The sequence below is a fragment of the Varanus komodoensis genome, unplaced genomic scaffold, assembly GCF_004798865.1.
Source record: "Varanus komodoensis strain SLA01 unplaced genomic scaffold, ASM479886v1 scaffold8, whole genome shotgun sequence".
NCBI lineage: Eukaryota > Metazoa > Chordata > Lepidosauria > Squamata > Varanidae > Varanus > Varanus komodoensis.
In genome coordinates this window covers 4,105,935-4,131,018 of record NW_025336481.1, presented here as the reverse complement: position 1 = coordinate 4,131,018, position 25,084 = coordinate 4,105,935, and the positions used below count along the sequence as shown (strand labels likewise).

Below are 25,084 nucleotides of genomic sequence, written 5' to 3'. Positions count from 1 at the left end.
TGAGGAAGGCGGTCGAGTGTCGCCCCGTAGCATCGCCCTGTCTCCACCAGCACTGCTGGGAAACACTGGCTTGCAGGCCCGCATCCTGACCCATCTTCAGCCACACCAGTGAGGAGAGGCGAAAACTGCACGATCCATGCCAGTGAGCCCGTTTTCGCCATGTTCATCTGTATCAGAAGCAGGCAGTTGATTGCTTGTCTGAGTTGCTTGTCCAGGACCGCACGAAAATACTTTGCATTCCTCCAGGGATAGCTGAACGTCGTTGCTGAGAAAATTCACACACGCACCCCCACTCCTACTGAAAGGAGAACAGCTCAAGCCAGAGGGACCCGGAATTTTAAGGATGCCCACAGCTTTTGCTAGAAGCTCAGTGCCGATCTGTGCAAGCCCGGCTCCACTGAGTCCTTCTTGGCCGGCTCCTCTCTTGCGGCCCCGGAGGTGTGAGAAGGGCTGCCTTCAAGGGCTGCAGAATGAAGCACGATGCGTCCAGCCTGGTACCATCAGCGCAGGCCAGTCCGCCCAGTGGCACTGACAGCACGCCAGCTGTTCTGGGAGACGTTTTGGCTGAGGAGTGGCCTAAAAAACCTGGGACCTATAGAACATTAGAATATAAGGCAAGCCCTGCTGGATCAGACCCCAGGGCCATCCAGTCCAGAGCTCCGTGCACATGGGGGCAAACCAGCTGCCCAGAGGAGCCCTCCAGCAGGATGGGGGCAAGACCTCCTCCTGCCCCGCTGCAGGAGGCGTGTGCAGGCAGGCTGCCTCTGGGGAAGGAGGGAGCCCACGGCCAGCCAGGCAAGTAGCCACGGACAGCCTCCTCCCTCATGAATCTGTCCAGTCCCCCTTTAAAGCCTTCCAAAGTAGTGGCCATCACCATTTCCCATGGCAGCAGATTCTGTAGCTTGACTCTGATGTGAGGAAGTCCTTCCTCCGATCGGCCCTGAAGCTCCCACCAGTCAGCTTCGTGGGATGACCCGTATTGAGTGTTATGGTAGAGGGCGAAAAATAGCTCCCTCTCTTCTTTCACCACCCCATGTGTTACAGTCCGTTCCCGGGTTACGAACGGGTTCCATTCCTGAGACACAGAAATTTGTCTTTGAGCCGAATCTGTATGTAGATCAGATCAGGGGTAGTGAGCCCCGCGTATTTGCAGCAAGGAAATGCCAGAAAGATTTCCCTTCCCCGATGGGCAGAGCAGGAAGGCCTGCTTTGAAGGCCCCTCTCCCCTTTCACTTCCCCTCTCTCTATGGTGATGCTTTGAAAGCCCTCCCTCTCCCTCATCCACTTCCCCTCCCCCTCTATGGTGATGACTATTTTCCAGATTAATTTTAAAAAATTGATAGGCTTTATGGCCGTTCATTCATAAGTACAGGTTGTTCATAACTCAGAAGTTCATACCTTTTTCAGGTGGGACAGCCAGTCACACCAAACACAGAAACAGCGCGAGTCAGAAGGGGTCTCCTGGGCCATCTAGTCTGACCCCAGGTTCCAGCCAGCTCCGCACATGATGTGCCCACCATGTGCATGTCTAACCTGTCTGAACACCCTCACTAAGGAGGCCTCAACCACTTCCCATGGAAGCCCATTCCATACCCTTCGGGGCCTAACCATCAGGAAGTACATCCTGACATTGCAGTTGAACCTTGGTTCCTTGAGCTTTGCTCCGCTGGAGCGCCAAGGTTTTGTATAAGGGAAGGAAGATTTTGGCAGTTCTGCTTTCTATCCTATTCCTGTCAGTATTGCCTCCTGCATCTATCAGCAGCCCTTCAAAATCTCCAGCGAGAGATTCCCCCACGTCTGTTATCAAAGAAGCCAGGGGCAGAGCATGGCGCTTTCTGCATGCAAAACACACTTGCCCTTCCATTGCTACGGTCCCTTTGTGTGCAATTAGAGCCCTATTTGTTCCGTGTGTCCCCCGCTGGACAAAAGAGCCTCAGCCTTCGTTTTACAACAAGGTCAGGTTTCTAGCCCTTATGGCTAAACAGATTAACATGAAGGGGTGGGAGCAGCACTTGATGTAATCTCAAAACAGAAGGGCACGGTGGCGAGGAAATCTCAGCACTCTGCATAACTCTTTGTTCTTCCCCAGTGCCCAGCAAGCGCACAATGAATTATACAAAATGAGAACAGTAGCCTCATTTGCATAATGTATGTGGGAAAATGTGGGCTTTCTTGGCAAAGCGTCCAGGTCTTTCAGTGTAACGCTTGACTCTCGCAGGCTGTACCCCACCATGTTCTCCTTACTGGCAGGATGTGGGGAAAGAGCAAGCCTCTGCACTGGTCATATTCTGGGCACTGGCGGTGTATCTTGCATCACATCAAAAGCATATCTGGAAGCACCAACCACAAAGATGCTGTTCAGCGCATCTTGATTAGTCGTGCTGTTTTTAAGCACCATTTTCAGGAAGGGCATCACTGAAAAGAACGAAAGGGCTTCTGGGGGATTTTTCCCATCGCGCATCCCATTCCCACAGGCCCCCTGTTGCAATACAGTGCCTGCCGTTTCTCGCTGAGATCGGGGTAGCCGCGCCGGGAGAGTCAGTTGGAGGCCTCTGGATGCAGCTTTCCCCATCCTGGTGCCTGGCCCTGAAGTTTTGGACTGCAGTCCCTAGGATTCTTAACTGGTGGTCAGGCTGGCTGTGCCTGATGGGAGCTGATAGGCCAGACATCTGGAGGGCACCAGGTTGGGGAACGCTGTGCTGGACAGAACTGAGCACGAGGGGAGAAGCTCTTTCAGTCTGAAGGCCAAAGTGCATTTTGGAGAAATTCTGGGGGCCTCATTTTTCTCCCAGTGACAGCATGTTTTAGCTTAAATTTCTTCCAGACCCGCACTAGAGCTAAGGAGAGGCGTGCCGGCCTTTTAGAATTCCTGGGGCGATGGGAGGGAGCTCACAAAAGCCCCCAAACGATTGCTGAAAAGGGAGAATTGGACCCAGGTTCTGCATTTTCGCACATTAGTGTTCAGGGCCTCCATTGCAGCTTACGCGAGTTAGGTCCTTTTTCGGCCGAGGTGCCCTGGTTGTGGAACCTGCTCCCAGACAGGCGCTTCTGGCACTGACACAACACACCTTTCCGTGCCAGGCAAAACCCTTTTTTATTTTCACAGCGTTTTAATTGGTAAATTTTTATATTTTTACTTTATATGACACTGGGACTATTTCTTTTGCTAACCCTGCTTTGTCTCCATTAATTTTATAATTATTTCTGTTAGATCATTATCTGCTTTTTCCATTTTAATGTGATTTTACTGGTTTTATCTGTGAATGTTTAATTGTGTATAATAATGCTTATTACGTTCTTAGATTTTAATACATTGCAAACTGTCCGGAGAGTCATCAGCTAAAAAGGAGCGATATAAACATGGTTTAAATCAATCAACAGGGGCATCTTGTGAGTGAGCCTGCATTCCCAAGCTTGCGTTTCATTCCCATACCACTGTTTCAGATTTGCCTAAGACTGCCGGTATCACCGAGAGGATGATGGCATTAAAAGGGCTAAAATCTGAGGGGGATCGTGACTTCAGAAGCACCCGACTCTTGCTGGTGCCCAATTCTGACATTTTATTTGCAAGCTGTCGCTCTAACATGCTGCAAACCTGAGGCAGCGTTTTGGGTTTGGTGTTTTGTTTTGTTTTGTTTCTTAAAAGCCTTTCTTTGGCAGCTGCGTGGACCAGAGTGCCACGCCACTGACACACGTCCTGCTCCCGGGCAATTTGCTCCAACAGCCGATCCAGAGGTTGTGCCAGTCTGGCAGAGTGGCAGCTTGGGCACTTGATGGGCACACAGCCGAGGGGGCTGCGTGGGTGGCACAGTCCGTGCTTGCTTGGCAAGGAAGGGAGCCAGGCCGCCGGTCGGGGTGTTGATGGATGCGGCCTCTTGTTGAGCATGCTTACTCTGTTTCCCGTCCGCACCCCGAGTATTTATGTGCAGGGAATTATGAGGGGTAGAAATGTGCTTGCTATGTGCGTATTCTTGCTCCTTAACCAAATGGGCTCCGAGAGCAGTTTACCAAGATAAGCAGCATGGCAATCCGAATGGAAGATGTAGCACACCAGGAATACCGGATAGGGAAGTTGGGAAAGGGAGGTACGTGAGGGGGTGTCACACGGAGGTGGGCAGAGACCTGTTCTTCCCTGCAGAGGAAGGCAGGATGCGCTCCAGTGGAGCAAAGCTCAGGGAACCCGGGTGCCATTTAGATGCTAGGAAGCACTTCCTGACAGTCAGGACCCCGAGGGCGTGGAATGGGCTTCCACGGGAGGAGGTTGAGGCCCCATCGGTGCGGGTGTTCAAGGACAGGCTGGACGTGCACATGGTGGGCATGTCGTGAGCAGAGCCGGCTGGAGCCGGGGGTCAGACTAGATGGCCCAGAAGACCCCTTCTGACTCACTCTGCTTCTATGATTTATATAATGGGAGGTGGCTTTTGCAGCCAATTTGAGAAGGCAGGCTGCTGAGCATTTGCTTCGCAATGGGAGGAAGAGGCAGGCTGTAATAGCAGCGATAAGGCTCTGTGTCGGATGACGCCTTTTGCACGTCGAAGCCCCTTCCAGGTTCAGGTGCAAGCAACACGGTACAGGCTTGAAATCTAGCCCACTTTGCCCAGTAAAGAAGCGGGGAGACCGTCCGTCCTCTTCACCTAGGAACCTGCTCCAGCCGCCTCCGCGGGGCCCGGTAGGGCAAGGATTCCTTGGTTATCCATCCCCATGCCAGGCTGTGCCAAGGACGCCCCTCCGGAGTTATCCATCCGCTCCGCAACTGCTTTGCCCCCAAGCTGGGGAGCTGGGCCATCGCTTCACCCCACTCCGTCTCACCCACACGGCTGGGTGAGGATCCGCCACCCTTTCAGACTGGGGCCTTCTCCGGCACCACCCAGAGTTGCTCAGGCTTGTACCGGCACTGTTTGCATCCAGAGCATGCACTCTGCCCTCAGACGGAAGCCCTTCCTCGAACGCAGGCAAGGTTCAGAAGGGATCCGAGTATTGCAGAAGGGGGGGCAGGAAAACCTAGAATGTAGCACCCCCCCAGGCACTGCAGTGACTGGATCCCCATGCTGCATGTGGGCCTTGTGGTGCTGGTTTCTGCCCCCTGCATCCTGGGTCTGGAAGAGCAACGGGGAGGCTGCGAAGGATAGTGGTGAGTTGGGGGGGGTGACAGAGCCGGTGGGCAGGAGAGGTGGGGAGGCTGCAGGAAGTCCTACCTGGCAGGGGTGTTAGGGGGGGTTGGTGCTTGCACATCCGAGTGGATGAAGGCCGTCAGTGTGTGAGAAGGAGGGAAAGCGTAGGAGGAAGGATTTAGCGGTGACTTTGGATGGATCCAGAACATGCAGGCGAGATTTTTCATGTGCTTCCAATGAAAAGGAGAAGAGGAGGGTGTATACAGGTGTGTCATGACATCAGGTGCTTGTGTGTGAGATGTGAAGAGGAATGGAGGGCGGGGGTGAGAGGCAGGGGAGGGAAGGACAAGGGAGGGCAAGGAGTCGGCTCACAGAAGGTGGTGACAGAAAACATCCTTGCTTCTGTAAAATAGGCTTTGATAAGAGCGGCAAACCGAGGTCAAAAAGGTGGTTTAGCATTTGGTTTCAGACTCGCTCCTCTGCCTTGAACGCCACCCTTTGTGGCTTGCCACACCCTTCACGGCAGCCATTTTGTGGCAGTCCCCAGGAGAGTTTCTCAGGTGCTGCATGGGCCCCAAATACTTGCCTGCCCCTGCAGTTTCGTGCACCTGCCACCTTGACTCCCATTGGGTTGCATCCGCTGAAAAGTATTGTCTGCAGCTGCATGGGCCTCATTTTGGTCTTCCCTTCTGCAGGCCATTCCTCGTTGTATCAGTATGTTTGCAAGCAGTGCCCGTGTGTGTGTGTGTGTGTGTGTGTGTGTGTGCGCGCGCGCGCGCGTGCGCGTGCAAACACACAGCCTGTGCACCTGGCTGGGTTCTTGTAACATGCTGCACTCAGAACTAGCACCTGCTTTTGAGTTTCCCCACCTGAGCATTGGCTGCTGTGATTTGAACTAGCAAGAATAGGTACGTTTCCTTTTTTATACAAAGAAGAAATGAATCTTAGAAGATGACTACACAAGAATAGAATCGTTACGATTTGAGCAAGATCGAGCAGTGGACGTTACCTAGCATTCTGTATTCCGAAGCATCACAAAACCAATGTTGCCCCTTTGCTTTTGCGCTCTGACCGCCCTGGCTGCCATTTTGGGCAGATCTCAGTGGCCAGGCCAGAAATAGTGGTTGCCAGATGTTTGCCACTTCTTCTCACGCTTGTTCTTACCACTGAGAATCTACCCGGGGGGACAAACCGGAAGAGCTGCATGGCGCTTTGGTAGAATTAGCATGTGTAGCCCTTTGAGGGCATCCTTAGAGCGATCCGGCTGGTGTATCTGATACTGGGCAGGAAAGGCAGGAGGGGAGTGCGGGGGTTTTACTGTCTCTGGGTGGAGGCCAAATTTGCAGCGGTCAAACCACTCCCAGCTTCCTTCCTGCCAGGCTGCTTCCTACCCACTTCCACAGCTGCAAAGGTGGAAGGAAGACGGGCTGTACAGCATGCCCGCTGGATCGTGCCAATGAAAATGGAAGACCTCCAACTCATTGCAAGGGCAGCCAAGGCTGCACCACCTGTGCGCAGCAGGGCGCTGTCCCCGGATCCAGGATGACCCCACAGTTTGCAGAAGTGGAAGGAAAAAAATTAGCCTGAAATGCGGGACACGCACACAGCGTTCATTGATAAGTCCATTCCTCGAGATGGAATGGGGTCTGATCAAGACGGAAAGAGGGAGAGATACGTCAGGATGAAAAGGGTAGAGAGCAGTATCTCTTTGGTTGGCTAAGTCATTTTCAGATTCACAGTGCGGCTGTTTTCAAACAGGACCTGGAGAAAATGAAAGATTTTCGTGTTGCCAGGAGAAGGCACAGGTGTATCCACCCCAACCCCCCTGAGAAAAAATCTCAAATGAAGAGAGCGAGAGGAAACCCAAAATAGAGCAGGAAATCTGAAATGACTAGAAGCTTAGGCAGAAGCATCCATAGCGAAACATGACATTGCAGAGCCCTAAAGTAAAAAACAGCACTCCATATTCCAGAAAATCAGCCCCTTTAGAGATGATCAGACTCACCTTTTCCCATCTGTATGTAGTCGCTCCTCTTAAACCACGCGACGACACGTGTTGCTGTGTTTGTTTGACTAGGTGTTACTGGAAGGAGAAAGAGGGTAGCAGGGTTACTGCTTTAGGGTCTTGCGGCGTATCTTTTCTGATCATTTTTATTACATTGATACCCTACCTTTTTTCCTCTTGCAAGGAATCCAGGGCAGCTTAAGTCATCTTCCTTGATTGATTGATTGATTGATTGATTGATTTAAACATTTTTATGCCGCTCCATTCGCCGAAGCCTCCCATTATCTTCACAACAACCCTTGGAAGCAGGCTGTTTTAGCGCAGGGTGGCTTTTGGCGAGCAGGGTGCAGCCTCTGCAGACGGTTGCGTTGTCCCCACCCAGCCAAGGAGTTTCACGAATAAGCTCGGATATCTTTGGTCACATTCAGGCCCTGATGTACAGCCAGGTGCTCCCTTCCCTCCAGCTGTGTGGTTTTCCGTGAGAAGTTTTGCTTTTTAAATGTGCTTACTACAGACATGTGTTGTATTTAAATTGCTAACTTGCATCAGCCTTCAGAAATATTCTCAGGGAAGTTAAACGACAGGAGACCTGTTATCGGCGTGCACAAACCCTTCCATGGGAGACGTGGGCCTGGATGCCCCTAACGGGGATTGCCTCTTCTTGCCACAGGTGCCGCTCCATAAGCCGCAAGAGCCCTAGGAAGGGCGGCTCTGAGCAGGACTCGTGGCCAACCCGTGGCCAGAAAAGACTGCCACAGCGTGCCAGCACGGCAGAAAAGAGCTGCCCATGCCGACGGTACATGAAGTGGAGAAGCAGGTGAGCTGCCTTACCGAGGCGCCTCGGGGTCCCCTGTCTGTCAGCCTCGGGGTCCAGCTCTGTTTCGGAGAAGCTCGGGCACCTTTTCAGTGATGCACACGGGTGGAGCAAAGCCAAAGGGTGGTGTCAAAACGCCGGCCTATTTTAGCTCAGAGCAGTTTCTGCTTTCAAAGAGCATTTCAGCTTTTGAGAATGGGTGGGGAAGCTGGGATAGACCAAAAAGGCGGGCCATTGGATCAGAGGAGGAGCCAGCCAGGAGAAGGGGTGTGGCCGTACCTGGGGAGATCTGGGGACAGATTTGGCCCCTAACCCTGAGAGTCAACCGTCCTTATTTTACAGTAGGGTCAGGATGAGGGTTGATTTTAATATTGGGCAGGGGAGACTCTGCCTGGGGCGAAAGGAGGTGGAAGCATTTGCACCTTCAGAGAGAGCTCAATCTTTCCTGAACTGTGGGCCCTGCCTAGCTGGAGCATCTTGACCTGACTCCTGGTTGGGTGGAGTCACCTGCACGAGTCTTCCGAGAGATCCCACCTTTTCATTCAGTCGGGTTGCTCTGCAGATCAGCACAGCCAGGTCCTTTCACTCTGTGATCGCTGATTGGCTCAGATAGTTCATGACAAAGAAAAGCAGTCATGGAAGGAAAAAGCTGCTGTTGCAAGATCATCAGCTGAGCAGAGGGGTATGAGCGGGCCGTGTTCTCCTAAAGATGTTTTCCTCTCCAAATCAACCATTCGTCAAGTTTGCTGGCCTTTGCAGGTTCATTTTAACCCTGTTCTACTCTGCCCCATCTCCATAAATTCCTGCCAAATCAGTCTGACGGTCCATTTCACCTTCTCTGACTGGCAAATGCTCACCTGAGTTTCAAGCTGGCGACTTCAGCCAGAGTCACCCAAAGACTGGACCTGAAACCTGTGCACGGCCATGCAGCTGGTGCATCTCTCGGTGTCCCTCAATTTCTTATTTATGGATAGAATGAATGAATTCTGTACGTAACATTTCCCAGAGTGTTCGTCCAGCTGCCAGCAGTCTCCAGACCACTCTAGAATGCTGTGAGTTGCAGGACTTGGTTCTGTCCGGACCATGTACAGGATTCTGCTCTAAATATGCTTAGCGTTGCAGGCTTTTTTCCTTTTTCTTTTTGGAATAAGATTGTGCCTGAGGCATGCTTAGGATTGGCTCCCGGGGAGCATCCCTGGGGAGGAAAGCTCCATAAGCGAAGTCCCACACCTGAGAAGGTGAACTGCACTTGGCCGCTGGGGGCATCTGCTGCAGTCTCAGCCTCTGCAGACCTGCTGGTTGCGTGGACAGACCTCCCCAACATGGGCGCATGGGTCTTCATAAGAGGGTCAGCTGTGACAGTGGGGAGGCACCCTCTGCGAACACGGACTGCCGGTTTCCCCGGCCCTCCGACCTTGGTTGGAGAGGCTCTGGGATCACACACAAGCCACGCTCAGGAATTGGATGCGATTTTACTACTTCAGCAATGATTCTTCCTTGTACTTTCGGAACAGCTCCAGGGCGGGTCTGCTCTGTGATCATGTGGAGCCTCCCAAGACCTAGCCTAGTTTTGCTCTGCCCGCAGGAGCAAATGTTCCTCAAAGCTCTGCCCAGAGCTCCAGCGCTTCTGGAAGGATTCACTTATACTAGCGGTGGGTTGCCCCAGCCTGGGGACCAGGTCTGGCCCCACACCCCCTTTCCCCAGCTCCCCAGTCATGGAGAGATTCCCTGGCTTTGCAGTAGCTGCTCCCCCACTCTAAAAATCTGAAGTGCCTCTCTGAGGGCAGGGAGGGTCTCACGCGACAGGCGCCTGGCATTTTTCGTACTTTGGTCCTCACCCGTCATGGCAGCGCAGCCCCGAGAGCTTCTCTGAAGTCCTGCTTCACCTCTGGGGTGAAAGGTTCCTCATCCCTGACTCGTACCTTTGGGTGGAGTGGCCCTGAGATGTTGTAAACCACCCCACGGTGTTAGTAATGGGACGGTCTGTAAAAGCTATGGATGGGTGGGTGGGTGGATGCTTGGATGGGTGGGTGGGTGGATGCTTGGATGGGTGGTGGATGCTTGAGGCCCCATTGGTGTGGGTGTTCAAGGACAGGCTGGACATGCACATGGTGGGCATGTCGTGAGCAGAGCCGGCTGGAGCCGGGGTCAGACTAGATGGCCCGGGAGGCCCCTTCTGACTGGCTATGTTTCTCTGCTTGGATGGGTGGATGCTCGGGTGGGTGGGTGGATGCCTCGCTGACCCTCTCTGCTCTGTGCCGTCCTTTTGCAGTACCCAGAGCCAGAGTACCCAGAGAGACCCCTTCCAATGTCTCAGCATGAGACGTCCCCGGCAGCACTGCGACGGGCCAGCAACCACCGACGGACCAACCCCTGCTGCTTCTGCTGGTGCTGCTGCTGCAGCTGCTCGTGGTACGTGGCCCAGGTGGAGGCGGGGGGGGGGGCATCTGTCGGTCCCCAGGCGTCCTCGACCACGTGGGGCCAGTCGATCCGCACCTGGAGGGGCGGTTTGCACAGCTGCGGAGAGCACGTGGCCGGCATCCGAGCCCTGGTGGCCACGCTGGCTGGGGACGATGGCCACGGTGGCCCACCGCATCTGGGTTGGTCGTGACCGGAGAGGCTGTAGCAATGTTGCTTCGAGAAAATGGGGAAGTTCTCTGGAGAACGCTTGCCAGTTAAAACGACGGCTTTGTTTTACCGTAAATATTTTCAGAAACAAAGCGCTGATGGTTATGTAGACCGGTCCCAAGCCCTGAAATTGGCAGCCTGTTCTCCATGGTAACGACAGAGAAGGAAAAAGAGGTAGGGCGTTACGTTCACAAGATACGAAGCAGAGAAGATGCAGGGAGACGGAGGACCCAGACTGGGGATTTAAGTGCAACAGGATATCCTTTGAGTTTGGGTGGAGCACTGGAGGAGCAGAAGGAATTTCAAGGGATGACCAAAGAAAGAGGAGAAAACCAAGCCAGTGGGTGTATTTCAACTTAGAAAGGGGGCCAGGAAGGGCCCTACTTCCTCCTTGGCCCCTCCATCAGGCCTGGACTCAGGTTTTGGCCCTGCCTTTGAAGGCACCAAGGACTGATGCTCTGATGAAGCTCCGTAGAGTCCACCCTCTTCAGTTCAAAGACTTCCTCTCATGTCAGCCCTGTCTGGAAAAGCGAGCCGAGAGGAAGTCTGTGGACACTTGCAGAAGTCCAGTTGTGCAACCAGCCGTCTTGAGGCCGTCGGTATAAATGGGGTATAAACCTTTAAAATAAATAGGCAAACCGTCTTGCACAAAGGTCACATGAGGCTTGACTCCTGGCGAGCGGCACACACAACCTGGGTGTGCTCACCAGGACCGTGGACTTCTTCCTTTTCCTCTTGGTTGAAAAAGGAAAATAGGAAACTCCTTTGCAGTCACCATTCCTCCTTCCCCACCCATCCAAAGAAGGCCATGAAAGATCCCCTCTGACAGACGGCCCGTGAAAAACAGCGGGTGGGGATTGATTTGGCACATTGCTAGCTGGGCAAGCTTTGCTCCTCGGAGTTTCTGGCTTACAGGTTGGGCACGGTAGGAAGTGCTTATTCAATGGACTTTTAAGCCCTTGCTTTTTATTTGCATATTTATTTCATTTATATGCCACCCCATTGCCAAGGGGGCTCTCTGGGAGGCAAGTTTTCTTTACAGCAAACTGCCTAAGGATATTTGCCCTCAAAAGATTTTTTTATGTTTAAAAATATAATAATTAGAATGCAAATGAAGTGGCAGCTCAGTTATTATCAAGAACAGAGGTGAGAAATTCTTCCCCTGGTCAGGCTAACATGTCATGTTTGCCATGCCTCGTAAATTCCCAGTGCATGTGATGGTGCCTTCGGATATATTTCTGCCCCTATTTGTGCCTTCAGGAGTGTGAAGATCGTGGGGTTCTGCATGGAGAGGACCCCAGACATCTCCAGTTAGCACAGCTAGGAAGGACCCTCTGCAAGGCCTCTACCACTTCGGGAAGAGCAATGCTGGGCTAGATGGAAGCACTTTTGAGCCAAGCCAGGAGAAGTTCGTGTGTTCAGAGAAGATGCGGCACTGGCTGTCTGTTTCCCGAGTCCTCTGGCGGCGTCCTGCCTGAGACCAAACAAAATTCCAGCTTAGATAGATCAGATCAAGGGTGTCAGATGTTGACCTGGGGCTCAAAGCCAGCCTGCCAGGGTCCCCAAATGTTCCTCCAGCCATGGATTGTGGGGTGCTTTCCCCGCTTTTGCACATCCCCCCCCCCCGTTTTAAAAGGGTGGAATACCTCTGCAAAGGCTTTGCAGCCAGGCTGGTGTGTGAGCGCTGCCCCTTTGTCTTTGGGCCGACCCATTGCAGGCCCCGAGAGCTGCACCAGCGATCAGCTTGCCTTTCTAGCGCAGAAAGGCCCGGGAACAGATGGCCCTCGCTCCAGTCCGGCCAGTGGAATTCTTCTGCTACAGGCCTGTTTGGGAGCCTTCCCTGTTCCTTTGCCGCTGTTGTGTTTGGGGTAGGCTGTGTGCTTAAAGCTCTATTTGTAGCCGGAGGCTAATTGGGAAAGTATTTAATGAAGCAAATGTAAACACATCCTGAGCAGATGGGTGTCGTGTGCTTGCGCCTCACCACGTGGGGAGGCCCTCGGAAGCGCTCTGCCGTTTTGTTTGGGTTTGGGGTATTCTGCCTTGGCAAACGTCCCTGCAGCCTGTTCTGGCGAGTGCCGCTGTTTCCTATCTCAGTCGGCAACTAATACCAGCTGGTATTTAAGGGTTGCGGCCAAAATTAGTCTAACTTAAGGCTCATTTCTTTAATCGGCTCTAGGTAGGAAAGGGGTGGGGCTGAGTAGACCCAGGACACAATCCTGGGCACATTCAGACAGGCAGAAGTCCTACAAGACCTGTGGCTGGCTGGGGAATGCCAGGACCCGAAAGACCCTTTTCTGTTCGGACATGTGCAGGTTGGTGCTAATGCCGTCTGCAGTCCGCCGTGCCTCCGTCTTCCTCCTCTGTTCTCTCCTTTTCCTAAAGCAAAGCTGGCCCCCTTTGCAGGCCTGACCCTCTCATGCCACAGCAGCCATGTTGACTGTGTTAACTAAGATGCTAGTCCCAGTGGACTCCGGGGATTACTCCCTGCCACGTGCATGGGATCCCACCAGATCCGTTCGGTCTTTAAGGGGCCTGGCCTGGCTTTTACCAGCCCTTTCTTAAGACAGTTCCCTCCACCCCCTGCTGCAGAGTTCTGGAATTGCCCAACTCACTGGGTCAAATTCTTGCCCACAGGTAGCAGCTGCAGGGGTCCAGCTGGAATTTTTCAGTACAGTTTTAAGAAATCTTTCCAGCTCTCCTTGGCCATCTTTATCTGGGGTTGCAGAATTGCTGTTGTGCCTTTTCTTTCCATGTTCTCTGTCTTACTGGACTGTGCACATGTTACACGGTGCCATGGTTAAAGCGAGCCTTGGGACACTGGGGAGGGGTCAGTGACACAGGCCTCCTTGGCAGGTGGAAGGTCCGGGATCCCATCTCCAGGTAGGCCTGGGAAAATCCCTCCTACCTGAAAGGTAGGAGAGCCGTGGCAGCTGGTCAGTGTGGGCAGTTTTGGACTAGATGGACCCACAGCCTGACCCAGATCGTGGCATCTTGTTTGTGTTCCTGCTCTCAGGCTGCAAGCCTTTCCAAAATAGCTTCTGCTACCAAAACAGCAGTTTCTGCTGTGAAATGTTTTGCTCCGGGGAGTATCCCTGTGGAGGGAGGCCAGTCCGTGGCTCGTGGCTGTGGGCAAGCTCATGCCCCTGCATCAGATTCCAAAGCAGTTGCTTGCGGGCTCTTTTGGGACCAGCTGCAGCTTGGATGGTGCCTTCAAGGGGAAGCTAAATTATCGACCTGCGAGGGACTGTGTGATTTGGAGAAGGCCATTGCGGTTATCCTGTTTTAGATGCATCATCAAAGGAAAGCAGCCTTCTGGCCAGCAAAGTGCCTGTTTTATGCCTCTCTCTTTTTGCCGGGTTTGAGATGTTGGATGTCCTCCCTCAAAGCTGATCGGTGAGGAATGCAGGACTGATCAACAGAGCCCTTTGTCCCCCTGCTTCACGGACGATGGAGGGCAGAAGGTGGGGTGACGGCCCCCCAACTGGATGGCTTCAAAAGGGGATCTGAAGGATCCCTGCAGCAGGCAGCTTATCCACGGCTACTAATCCTGATGGCAGTTTGCTGCCGCAGTCGTCAGAGGCAGTGTGCCTGGATCCGCCAGTAGCTGGAGCACATGAGCTGTGGCTTGTAGGCAGGCAGTTTGGTACTGCATGCGCAGGATGCTGGGCTAGACCCCTTGGTTCGATCCGGCAGGGCCCTTCGTGTGTTGTCATGACGTGAATGCGTAGCACTGCCGTCCCTGGTCCCTTCGGCTGTTCCACTGGTCCTGCAGGCTCGCTCTTCTGTTCCGCTTTTCTGATGCACCCAAACGCACCGCTGTCAAAAGCCATTCCTTTTGACTTCTGCTGCCCCCTTCGTGCAATAGCTTTCTGACACCCAGTTGCTGCTGGCCTGGAGGGGAGAACCTGCAGATTTTGGGCCTGCTGGGATGCACCTCATGTCCATCCCTGAATGAGAGTTTCTGCTGTTCTTTGAATGGAAAAAGTGTACATTTGAGCATGCATTTTAAAGCATCCAAGTGCTTCCTTTCCCCCACTAACTAAAGCATGAAAATATCTTTCTTCTTCTTCTTTTTTTTGCAAAATGCACATTTTAAAATGCAGGTTTTTTTCTAATGCAGTAGTTGGGTAAGGGCAAGCTCAGGAATGTGTGAGCCCTGCCCAGAAATTATACTGTGGGGCAAAAGTGGAGCAAGTTCTGTTCAAAAATAAAACCCAAATCAAAATGAAATTCTCATGTTTCCCAGTGAGGGAACACTGACCTCTGCTGGTCACATCTGGTGCCGGCTGCTGTGCAGCGAAGAAGAGAAGGCAAAAGAATGCCAGATACTCTCTGCGGCATTCGTTTTCAGCCCAGAACTGACCTCCAAAGATGCTTTTTCACCTACTAAGAGAAAGAGAGGAATCCCCACTTGGGTGAAGGAACAGGTTATTTTCAGTGGGAAAATGATCAGAGGCAAAAGGGCCGAGCTTGTCCCAGTTTTTCCCAGGCGATTTTGAGCTTGAAAAAAGAATCACGGAATTTGAAATAATTTACATGCAGTTTGTCAGGAATATTGGTACCCAAATGGATAAGGAAAGTCAACATTTTTATGTAATTTAGGTTTGTTTTCTTGGTCTCCCCCATCTTCCTTTGTGAGGTCAGGAATTAAAATGTTTGGGGGTCCTTTCAGGGTGGTCCACAATTTAAAATGTGGGGGGATGAACCAAAGCAACCTTAGAAGGAGAAGAACAGTTGCAGGAGCCTACGCAGGAGTGGTTCTGTGGGTGAATGTCCGAAGGCATTTTGAAATGTTTCAAGTTAGAAAGATGCGTTGGAAAGGTGGCAAATAAATTCATAAGTGGTTCGTGTTGATTTAACAGGTGAGACAGGAAAATTGCCCTTTTCACAAAAGTTCTAGACAGTCAAGTGATACTGAGCCAACCATGGCAGTAAATCTCCACTAAATCTGCAACTCAAATTCGTATTTCTGTCGAGCTGGTTTACAGCTCCCTTCGTGAAGTCTTGCACATGGCCCTCATCTGCTTCCTTTTCTTTTTGTTCATAGGAACGAAGACCGTGAGCGGGCATGGAGAGCATCACGGGACACCAAACTGGAGACCATCCCAAACTGGGAATCCTGGTGAGCTGGCCCCTTTCAGCCCTTAAGACTATGGCATATTCAATAGTGTCACCATCATACTGTCCAGGAACTAGGGAAGGGCCTTTTTGGTGGTGGCAGCCTTCCTGTAGAATCCCCCCCCCCCCCCCAGCTCAACAGGCCCAGAAGTTCTGCTCTTCATTGCTTTTTGGGAGATATGCAAAGGATGTTGTCCACTGGCAAACATTTGGGAAATTTGCTTTTATTTGCCGAGTTTTATTGACAGACTGCTTTGTTTTCCTTTCCTTTTTTCTTTTTATTTATTTATTTATTTTTTATTTATTAAAACATTTTTATGCCGCCCCATTCGCCGAAGCCTCGGGGCGGCTTACAACAATAAATTAATATAAACATTAAAAATCCAAAAAATACAATATAAAATAAGCCGCCCTGGCCAGATAAAATCAGTTAATACTAACAGTTAAAATACCGCTTAAATAAAAAGGTTTTCGCCTGGTGCCGAAAAGCAAATAACGACGGCGCCAGGCGGACCTCTCTGGGGAGCGTGTTCCATAAGTTGGGCGCCACCCCCATAATTATTTTCCCCATAATTCTTACATTTTGTTCTTTGTGGCTCCTGCACTGTTTGCTGAATTGGCCCCAAGGGGCTTCTTCAGAGCCACGTGGGGGAAATGCACCTCAGATAAATGTTACACGCATGATCCAGCCAAAGGGATGGCAGTTCTTAGTTTCCGTACTTTCAGTGCATCCGTCCATCTCTTCCATTGAAATCAATGACACTTAAAAGTACTTGACTTCTCCCTAAGTCAAGCAATTAACTTGGTACTGAATGAGAATTTAGCACTCCAATAACTTCTTTTCCCCCCATTATGCCCCACCCTCCACCTTCAAAACCATGTTTCTAGTCCTCAGCAGCTTGACATGGGATGTCTGGTGAAGTCATGTGTGCTGGAAGGCACCCTGTAGCTTCTGGGGGAAGGATGGAGTGGAGTACGGTGTTCACTGCTGAGAAATGGCAACTTTTTGGCCCCGTGTGCCTCCCCACATCTCCCCATGGAAGGAAGAAAACTCATGCATAAACACCGCCGATTTCTCTAACCCGGAACGGTTTATACAGGCCAGGCCATGTAGCCTTCCTTGATCAGGCTGGGAACCTGGACTGAAATGCCGCCATCCTCCAGTGCGCACACGCTCTTTCTGTGCGTCGCACAAAATCGTCTCCGTTAGTCAGCGTCTCCTTGTACCGCACAGGTTGCTGTTGCTTGAGAGCTAAGGATGCCCCTCTGTCCCGTTGCTTTACTTCCGTGGCTGGGGGGTGGGCGGGCGTTTGTGCGAAATCCTGTCCCTGTCCACTGGCTGTCCTCTGGGAGAAAGGTTTCTCTGGAGCAGGTGCGGGGAAGGGGGCACTGGGCCAGGCAAGGCCCCCCAGGTGGGGGCATCCTCCCCCAGCTCGGGCCCTCCCTTCCCCACTCCTGCTAGAGAAAGTCTTTTTGGCAGAAGCACGCGAATTCGTTGATGGCCCCCTTGTGCCGAAGGGTGGATGGGGCACCCACCCTTCGTGCTCTGGAGGTCTCCTCTGGGGTGCGCGATCAGCTCCTCTGCCCTGTGCTGCACACGTGGGCACGACCCTCTTGGTGCCTCCTGGAGCGTTTGACAGCCGCATGATTGCAGCTGTTCCGGAGAGGACTTTCCTGCCCAAATGGTCCCTGGGATGCCAGCAGGGGGCTGACAGGGACGTGCGGGAGAGGAAGGAGAGCCGCTTGGCTGGCCCAGCTGCCTGCCCTGCTCTTTGTGCCTGCTCGGCGCTTCATCCCCCACCCCCAGCCATTATGGGGGTGTGCAACCCTCGCCCTCTCCCTTTGCAACCCCCCTCACAAACTCCAGGAATGTGCAAGTGATGTAAGGCTAGGGGAAAGCGGGGGCTGAATTGAGAAAAATACCTTGGGCAGAAAGATTCGGGGGGGGGGGGAATAGGCAGCGAAGCAAAGGTAGGCCAAACGCCAGCTCATCCCGGGGGATCAGAGGCAGCACAGATCTCGGGGGGTGGGGCCCAGGATCTTTATTTCAACAAGCAGTGGGGCAGAGGGTCTCCTGGAGGTGTGGGGCCACCCCCTAACTCTGCCTGGACACCCAGTCCCTCGTTCACTACCCAGATCTCCCACGCAGCATGTGCCCATTTCACAGGTAAAAAGTTGTCCACTGTCATCCAGAGATAATTGTCCTTGTGTAAGCTTGCCCTGGTGTCGTGTCCAGCCTGAGGCTTGCCCTGGAGATGCTGCCAGGCTGTCTTTTCAGAGCCCCGGACCCGGTGTTGGGGCAGACGGCCAAACAGTAATGGCTCTTCTCCCCTTCTTCTTCCTCGGGGCTCCTTCTGGATCGTTTTGCCTCCGCTGGGTCGGGGAGCGCCCTTTCCAGCACCAAACCAACTACTGAGGAAATCAAGGGCTGGTCCCAGTCGTTTGACAAGTTGATGAAAAACCCCGCCGGCCGAAATGTGTTCCGGGAGTTCTTACGGACTGAGTACAGCGAGGAGAACATGCTCTTCTGGCTGGCTTGCGAGGACCTCAAAAGCGAGTACAACAAGCACTCCATCAACGAGAAAGCGCGGATGATCTACGAGGACTACATCTCCATCCTTTCGCCCAAGGAGGTACCGCGCTCGTTCTCTGAGCCTCTTGCAGTCTCAGATCCACGGTCGACCCAGTTCGCTCCAGTACACAGGGGCTGCCCGGTCCCACCACGCCGGCCACCGCCTTGCTCATTTCCCCTCTGTCCTTGGAGGAGCTGTGCAGGCGCCCACCCCCCCAGCACCCCTCTCTGAGACGGTGGAAATGCGCTGGGGATGATGGAGCCAGGAAGAAGCGGCAGCCGCTCTTTCCCAGGGCCGCCGGGAATCCCTGCTTTACCGCTGCGGTTGAGAGCAGTACAGAGGGGGTGCCCAGGCGGGGGCGGCTGTGCCTTCCCTCGCCCCCCTGGAGGGCGGGCTGCTGCTGCTGGGAACTTGGGCAGCCCTCGCCTGGAGCTGGGCCCAGGCATGAGGGAGGGGGCCTCCATTACGGACACGGCCAGCTCCAGGTCTGGGGCTGCTCTTGGGAGCAAGTCCTGCAGCGGGTCCCCTCTGTGAGGGAGCCGGATTCCCCCTTGCTGCGCAGCCACTGCCCATTCATTGCCCTCCTCCCCCTGGGCCCGATCCGTGTGTCGGAGTGTGGGAGGCTTGTTGCCTTGCTCTTGTCATTACTTGTGCCCCTTGGAGAGGGCAGGTGAAAAAGCGGCGGCGCAAGAAGGGGAGAAGCACCGCTGGAGGGCACAGCAGGTAGCGGGCCCTGTCCGCAACCCCAGGAAGACAGCCCCTGGCGCCAGAGGAGGGTTTTCAGCTGGCACTGAGTTTTTGCATAGTGGGGGGGTCGCTTCCCCTGTGGCCCCCCAGAGGCCAACATTCTGCATCTTGGGGGTAGGAACAGGCCCCATCTGGGAAGGTCACGCCGGCATCCAGCACGCCCATGGTCCAGCACGGCTCCGATGGGCAGAGTCCCAGGCCCCGTACTCAAGTTCTGCAGGGTCAGTGCAATCCAAGACTGTGGCAAAGAGATGGAAGATAATTGGTAGAGAGGCAGGTGGGAATCTGTAGGTGGCCTTCCAGATTTCCAGCTGAATTTCCGGGAGCATCCGGAGGGTTCCCCTGGTAGAGGCCAGCAAGCTGCTAGAAAAGCCCCGGGGAACTGCTTCCAACCCCATGCTTCATAGCTGGTCCAGCAGTTCCTCTCCCGGAGCAGGGACATGGCCTTCCAGATCACGCTTGCCTGGCGGGGTGCCGAGGGTTCACTTCCAGAGGGCTGCGAGGGGCCCATCTTCAGCATCAGCTTTCAGAAACGGAGCTACGGTGGTGGGTGGGACACCTGGTGGCTCTGGAGCATGAAGTGGGAATTGCTGAGGATGGGATCCAGCCTAGGGAGCCTCAGGTGTGTGGGACTACAGCTCCCACCATTCCCAGCCAGCATGCCCCACACACCTGAAGAGCACCAGGCTGGGGGAGGCTGGGCTCCATCGAGCTGGCAGGAGAGCCAGCATGGGCTGGTGGCAAGAGTGTTGCACTGGGGAGCAGGGAGATCCAGGATCGGGTCCCTGGGTGATGTTGGCCCAGTCACTCCCTTGCAGCCCAACCCACCTCGCAGGGCTGTTGTGGTGAGGGTCAAATGGAGCTGTGTAAGCCACCTTGGCTTCCACCCTAGAGGAAGAGGGGCAGGGTATCCGTGCAATGTAATGATGATGAGAACAAAATTGCAACCAAGGAATCTTAGGTTTTTGCTTTAGAGCTGCCCTTGGTAACATCTGCTCCGAAGCCCAACTTTTCTTCACCCTGTTGATCCTTTCATCTTTCTTCGGGCCGTCGTCGTTGCTGCTCTGCCTCCACTCTTTTCCTAAGCTGTGTTTTTTCTTGCCCCCCCCCGCCCCCCATTGTTCAGGTCAGCCTGGACTCCCGCGTGCGCGAAGGCATCAACCGCAAGATGCAGGAGCCGTCGACTCACACCTTCGACGACGCGCAGCTACAGATCTACACACTCATGCACAGAGACTCCTACCCGCGTTTTCTGAACTCGGCCATATACAAAGCACTGCTCCAGAGCCTCTCGCGGTCGTCCTCCGAGTCCTAAGCCTGGCTGCCGCCAGCGGAAGGGAAACAGTGAGGGAGCGGTCGATTGGCTTTCATACTGCAGGGGTGTATAAATATACATAACCCACTTGGTCTTGCAGAACTAAGAGACCTAAAATGGCATTCCAGGTGCTCCAAATCCCGTATTCTCTCTGGTTCGGACTTCAGCCCAGCTGTTCTGTCACTGGGAAGCTCTCTCCATGCAATCCCCTCTTGTCTTCTTCCACCAGAAAAGTGGGCAGCGGCACCTGCTTTCCCCTGAAGCTCGATACTCAGGCCTCTGGTTATACTACTGAATCCAGGTTGGCAAGCCGGCCTCTGGTTGACCACACCGAAGAACTGGAGTATGGATGGAAGCAGCCACGTTTGGGGGAGGGGGGAGGGTTCGGGAGGAGGCGCCACAGACAACGTGGTGGAAGGAAAAGGCGAAACTCCGTGTGTTCTGAATGTTGTTCTTCGAAATGTCATCTCCCCCGTGTTCAAGAAGTTGTCTCCGTGGTGGTCCTGTAGATGCAGAGAGATCTCAAGTGGTTCAGGTGGTAACTTTCATCGGGCCAGTCAGTTGGTAGTCTAGGATCCATGTCATGTAAATTTTTAGGACGTCAGCTCCCACAAACGCTGCTGGTAGGGCAGTGGTCAAGAATGCTGGGAGTCGAAGTCTAATGCATTTGGATATCTATGTTTTACCTAGGATTAGGATTAGAAGAATCTAAATTGCACTTAAGTATTTGGTATCTGGAAGATGCTTCTTCACTAGAGAAAGGTTCTGCAAAACCCAGAAGAGCTTTAGTTGCTTTTCCTCATGCTGGGGACACACGCCCTTCTGGAAGGCTTCTCTCATCTCGGTGAGGGAGGAACCTTGCATGAGGCTGGTCTCAGAACCCTTCAAAGGACAGGTAGGGTTGTGAAAGCTCCATTGAGAGCTGAGCTTCCCACTAGGCCTGTCGTAAGCCTTCCCCAGAACCAGCTTCAAAGTAAGCCCAGCTGTCCTGGAAACCCGACAGGCTTTGTGATGGGTGCAGAAGGCTTGTCCACGGAGGGGCCTCTGAGCTGACCTCATGCAGTCGCTTGCACTGCGAAGACCAAGGAGGCTTTTGGCCTTTGATGGCCAAGAAGCTTCCCAAGCCAGCCAGATCTGAGCAGGAAGCTCTAGGGCTCAGAACGGGTTTTGGAAAGAGGGCAGGGCTCTCTCTCACATGGAAAATGTGAGTCCACCAATGCTTTCAGGAGCTGAATTGAGGCCTTCTCTCTCCTTCAGCAGAATAAGAAAGTCATTGCCCCAAACCTACAGCAGGGGTTGTGTGATGGCCTTGGCTGTGTGTTAGCACACACTTGCCGCTGGACACACGCTTCCAGAGCCCTGGAAGCCAAGCCGTCCTGCCTTGAGTCGCAGAAGGCCCTGGATATCCTGCTGAAGGGCTGTCTGCAAGCACCTGATTCGGGCCACTGTGGGAAGCCAGCTGCTAAACGAGGCGGACCCATGGTCCCACCCAGCTGAGTTTCTCTTACGTTAGCTGCTCTGAGTGGAATGGAGAGCTCTGGCGAAGGCCAGTCGTTGTCCAGCTTCACGCTGCCCCCATCGCGCTGTGGCTGATCTTCTCATAAGGAAGACCCACTTGGATGGGATGTGACAGCCGCCTGTCCATTCTGCAGGCCTAGTTGCTCAAGGCGAAGTTCTCACCCGAACCATTTCAGGTCCCACCAACATCCACCTGGGCTGCTCTCACTTTACGAACTCTCCCTTACTCCAGAGATGCCGCTGGTTTTGTGTCACCTTCCATCAAAGGTGTGGCATCGCCACTTTCCCCCTCTCCTGTTTCATGATTTGAAATGCTTCTCTATTGTTTTGTTTTGGGTGCTGGAATTGTAGCAGATGCTAATAATAGGGATAAGTTTCAGGTCTGTGTCCCTCTGTTTGGGGCAGGAGGAAGAGCCGGAGTACCACTGCCTCCTAACTCGAGAGATGAGCGCGTGTGTGTTTTGAAAGCTGTGTCCAGCAAAACACAATGTTCACAAACACCGAGGACTGTTCTCATGCCGTCTCTGCCCTCACTAGTAGAAGCAACTCTGCACATGCTGGGGTGCTAGTTCCACTGCCAAAACAAATCCTTCTCTAGTGTCTTTCAGCTAACCGTCACTCATTTCTGGTTGCAACACAGAAAATTTGGTTGGAGTCACATAAAAAGCAGTGGAGTTTGTTTTCCATACAATACTCAGATTAGAGAACGTGCATCCACATGGCAGTCTTCAGAAACATCTTTTTGTGACCGCTGGAACTCTCTTCCACCAGAAATAATAAATCGTATAGGAAAATGAGAATGGCAGGAGGTCTCTTAGAATGTTCATGGCAGCGCTTGGAATATGCAGTCGCTTTAATGCCGGAAATACATAATAAGAAATGGAAGGGCTTGCTAGCGTCCCCTCCTACCCTGCTATATGTTTGTCAATTTGACAGTGTGCCATAGAACATGGGGCCTGGGGAGAACAGCGCTTTACACACACACACATACATACACTAATAGCAGGTGTGTTCTACAAATGCCTTCTTAAGCAGCCAAGATGCCACCACAATCACAAGAGAGAAGGATCAGCATTCTTGGACAAACTCTTACCTTGCAAAAGGACAAAGAAAAATGTTTCAGCAATAAGTTGGCCCAGTGGGGACTGAGCTTGCTCAGTGACACACATGGCTGATTTGCAAGAAGGCAGGGCTGCTGGGCTGGAACACTGCATCATGTTAGTCCTCATTGTGGGTTCGCTGCAGGCTCCAGTTGTGCAATGCATTTGCTAAGCACCTTGTTATGTATTGAGTTGACCCTCACCACTCTCCTGTGAGGTAGGTCTCTGTCTCATAAAAGAGAAAATTGCTTCTAAAGTTATGGCAAGACCCATGCTGGAGCAAATGACCTTTTGCACATGGGCCTTCCAAATTTGACTCGTCCTGAAGTATTGCCATGAATCTTGTCCATTTTATGGCTTAGGGGTTTAGCTGGGCTGTGTGTCGTGTGCACTGCATAGCAAACCTAAGAGGGAAACATCAGGCAAGGCCAATTTGTAACTGCAAAGTATCTGCAGAGGAAAATACTCCATTGGAGATGGGCATATCAGTTTCGTAGGAGAGAATCCACCCAGTTGGATGTTGGCCAGACACTGCTTCAACCTATTGATGCTATTATCAACTCAGGTTCACTCGGCACCGTCACACCAAAAGGCAAATCAGGTGACAAGTCTGGAGACGTAGGGTGGCTTTTTGTCATCTTGGACTGAATATGGAGCTGGTGTTTGGTGTGCTCCACCAAGAAATCAAGCCATTGCAGGAAGATTGTTCTTGCTGATGGATGTGATTATTAGCACATTACTCGGCTGTGGGAGACAAAAAGCAGAAGCAATGAAAACTAGTCCTTGGCAAAAGGTTTACTTGCAAATAGCATCAAAATAGAGCTAAGGGACAACACTCTATAGATACCTTTGGGTGTACATCCCAAGGTGTATATAATTCCTTTTTATTCTTTTTTGGGGAGTGATCTTGTCAATTTCATACAGGAAGTATTTCTAACTTGGAAAACATCTTGTTGAGATGGGTGGTTCTCAGCAGGGAAAAAGGTCAAGGGGCAGAAGAGTTAAGGAGCCCCTACTATTTTGAATTTTAAAAGAAAAGGCAGAATTCCAAATTATTTGCACCAGTTCATTTCTATAGCACCCAGCTGTGGAAGCCGTCTGCTGATACAAGGGATTATTATCACGCCTTCCTAGTGGGAAAACAACAAGGATGCGTGTCAGACCAGGCCAAATGCTCCGGCTCCCAGCCATGGTGAACCCAAACACACACCCTTCTGCGCGGCTTGATCCTCAGCCCCATTTCTTGGCCACAACAAGGCATGATGGGGCCGAGTGCATGTGATGAATGCTTCCTATGTGCCACACCTGGAAAAAGACTTGCAAATGAATAAGGCCGCATTGTGTGACGAGTGAGCAGAAGTCGGCTAAAGACATCATAAATGTGTTTCTCGGGGTGAGGCCTGAGCGTTGCACGACTTCCCGCAGAGCTTTTGCCCACAGCTAATTGCAAAGCAAACTTGGGAAGTCTCTCCTACACTGAAGCATCTATAGGAATTTCACAGGAGGCTGCAAGGAATTTTAGAAAACTTCCAAGGGTACATTCATTCAATGTATAGGCCTCCTCACCAGCCATAGGCTCTCTGCGGGGCTTACAACCTACTAGGACTGGCATCTAGCTTATCCATAGGGAGCCTCTGAGCATGGCTGGAAATCCAACGAAGCATGCTGGCTGGGAATGGTGGGAGCAGGATACAGTTCCCTGCTCTGGCTTCTTCCAGGCAACCTGTGTACATGCACTTGTGGATGCCGCTTGTGATGCTTGCAAGCAGTCCTCGGTGCACTAGATAGTTTTGTCTGACTGACTGGGGTAGGCCAAGCTATCAAATAGATGATCCATTAGCCACTCATGCTTGTACAGGCTCAATAACTGAAATTGGCTGCCAGTAATAGTGACTCCTTAGAGCATTGTGGCAAGACAACCCTGTGAACCCAGGAAAACGTTCAGAACAGCTTGCAAAGGTAAACAGTTCTTGCCTTCCCATGTAGAGTTTAAAGAGACCCTGCAACAGGAAATGGGCTTGCGATGGAAGAGGCCAAAACAGCATCGGTCGCAAGTTCTTCATTCCAAGGTTGCTACTGCTGTGCTTTCTGGCGGGGAAGTCTAAAGCAGAAAGGCCTGTGTTCTCATAAACCCGAACATACACTGGGATGCATT

At 52.6% G+C, this 25,084-nt stretch overlaps 1 protein-coding gene across 1 annotated transcript in view; it reads left to right on the top strand.

Annotated features, from left to right (window-relative positions):
* The window catches only part of RGS19 (regulator of G protein signaling 19), a 37,672-nt gene extending 15,038 nt beyond the window's left edge, over positions 1 to 22,634 (top strand). The window contains exons 2-6 of the mRNA XM_044455185.1: positions 7,787 to 7,933; positions 10,203 to 10,342; positions 15,606 to 15,680; positions 18,075 to 18,309; positions 20,123 to 22,634. Coding sequence (XP_044311120.1) covers positions 7,904 to 7,933; positions 10,203 to 10,342; positions 15,606 to 15,680; positions 18,075 to 18,309; positions 20,123 to 20,311 — 669 coding nt within the window. The 5' untranslated portion in view covers positions 7,787 to 7,903 and the 3' untranslated portion in view covers positions 20,312 to 22,634. The remainder of the gene's footprint in view (positions 1 to 7,786; positions 7,934 to 10,202; positions 10,343 to 15,605; positions 15,681 to 18,074; positions 18,310 to 20,122) is intronic.
* Positions 22,635 to 25,084: the final 2,450 nt, after the last annotated feature.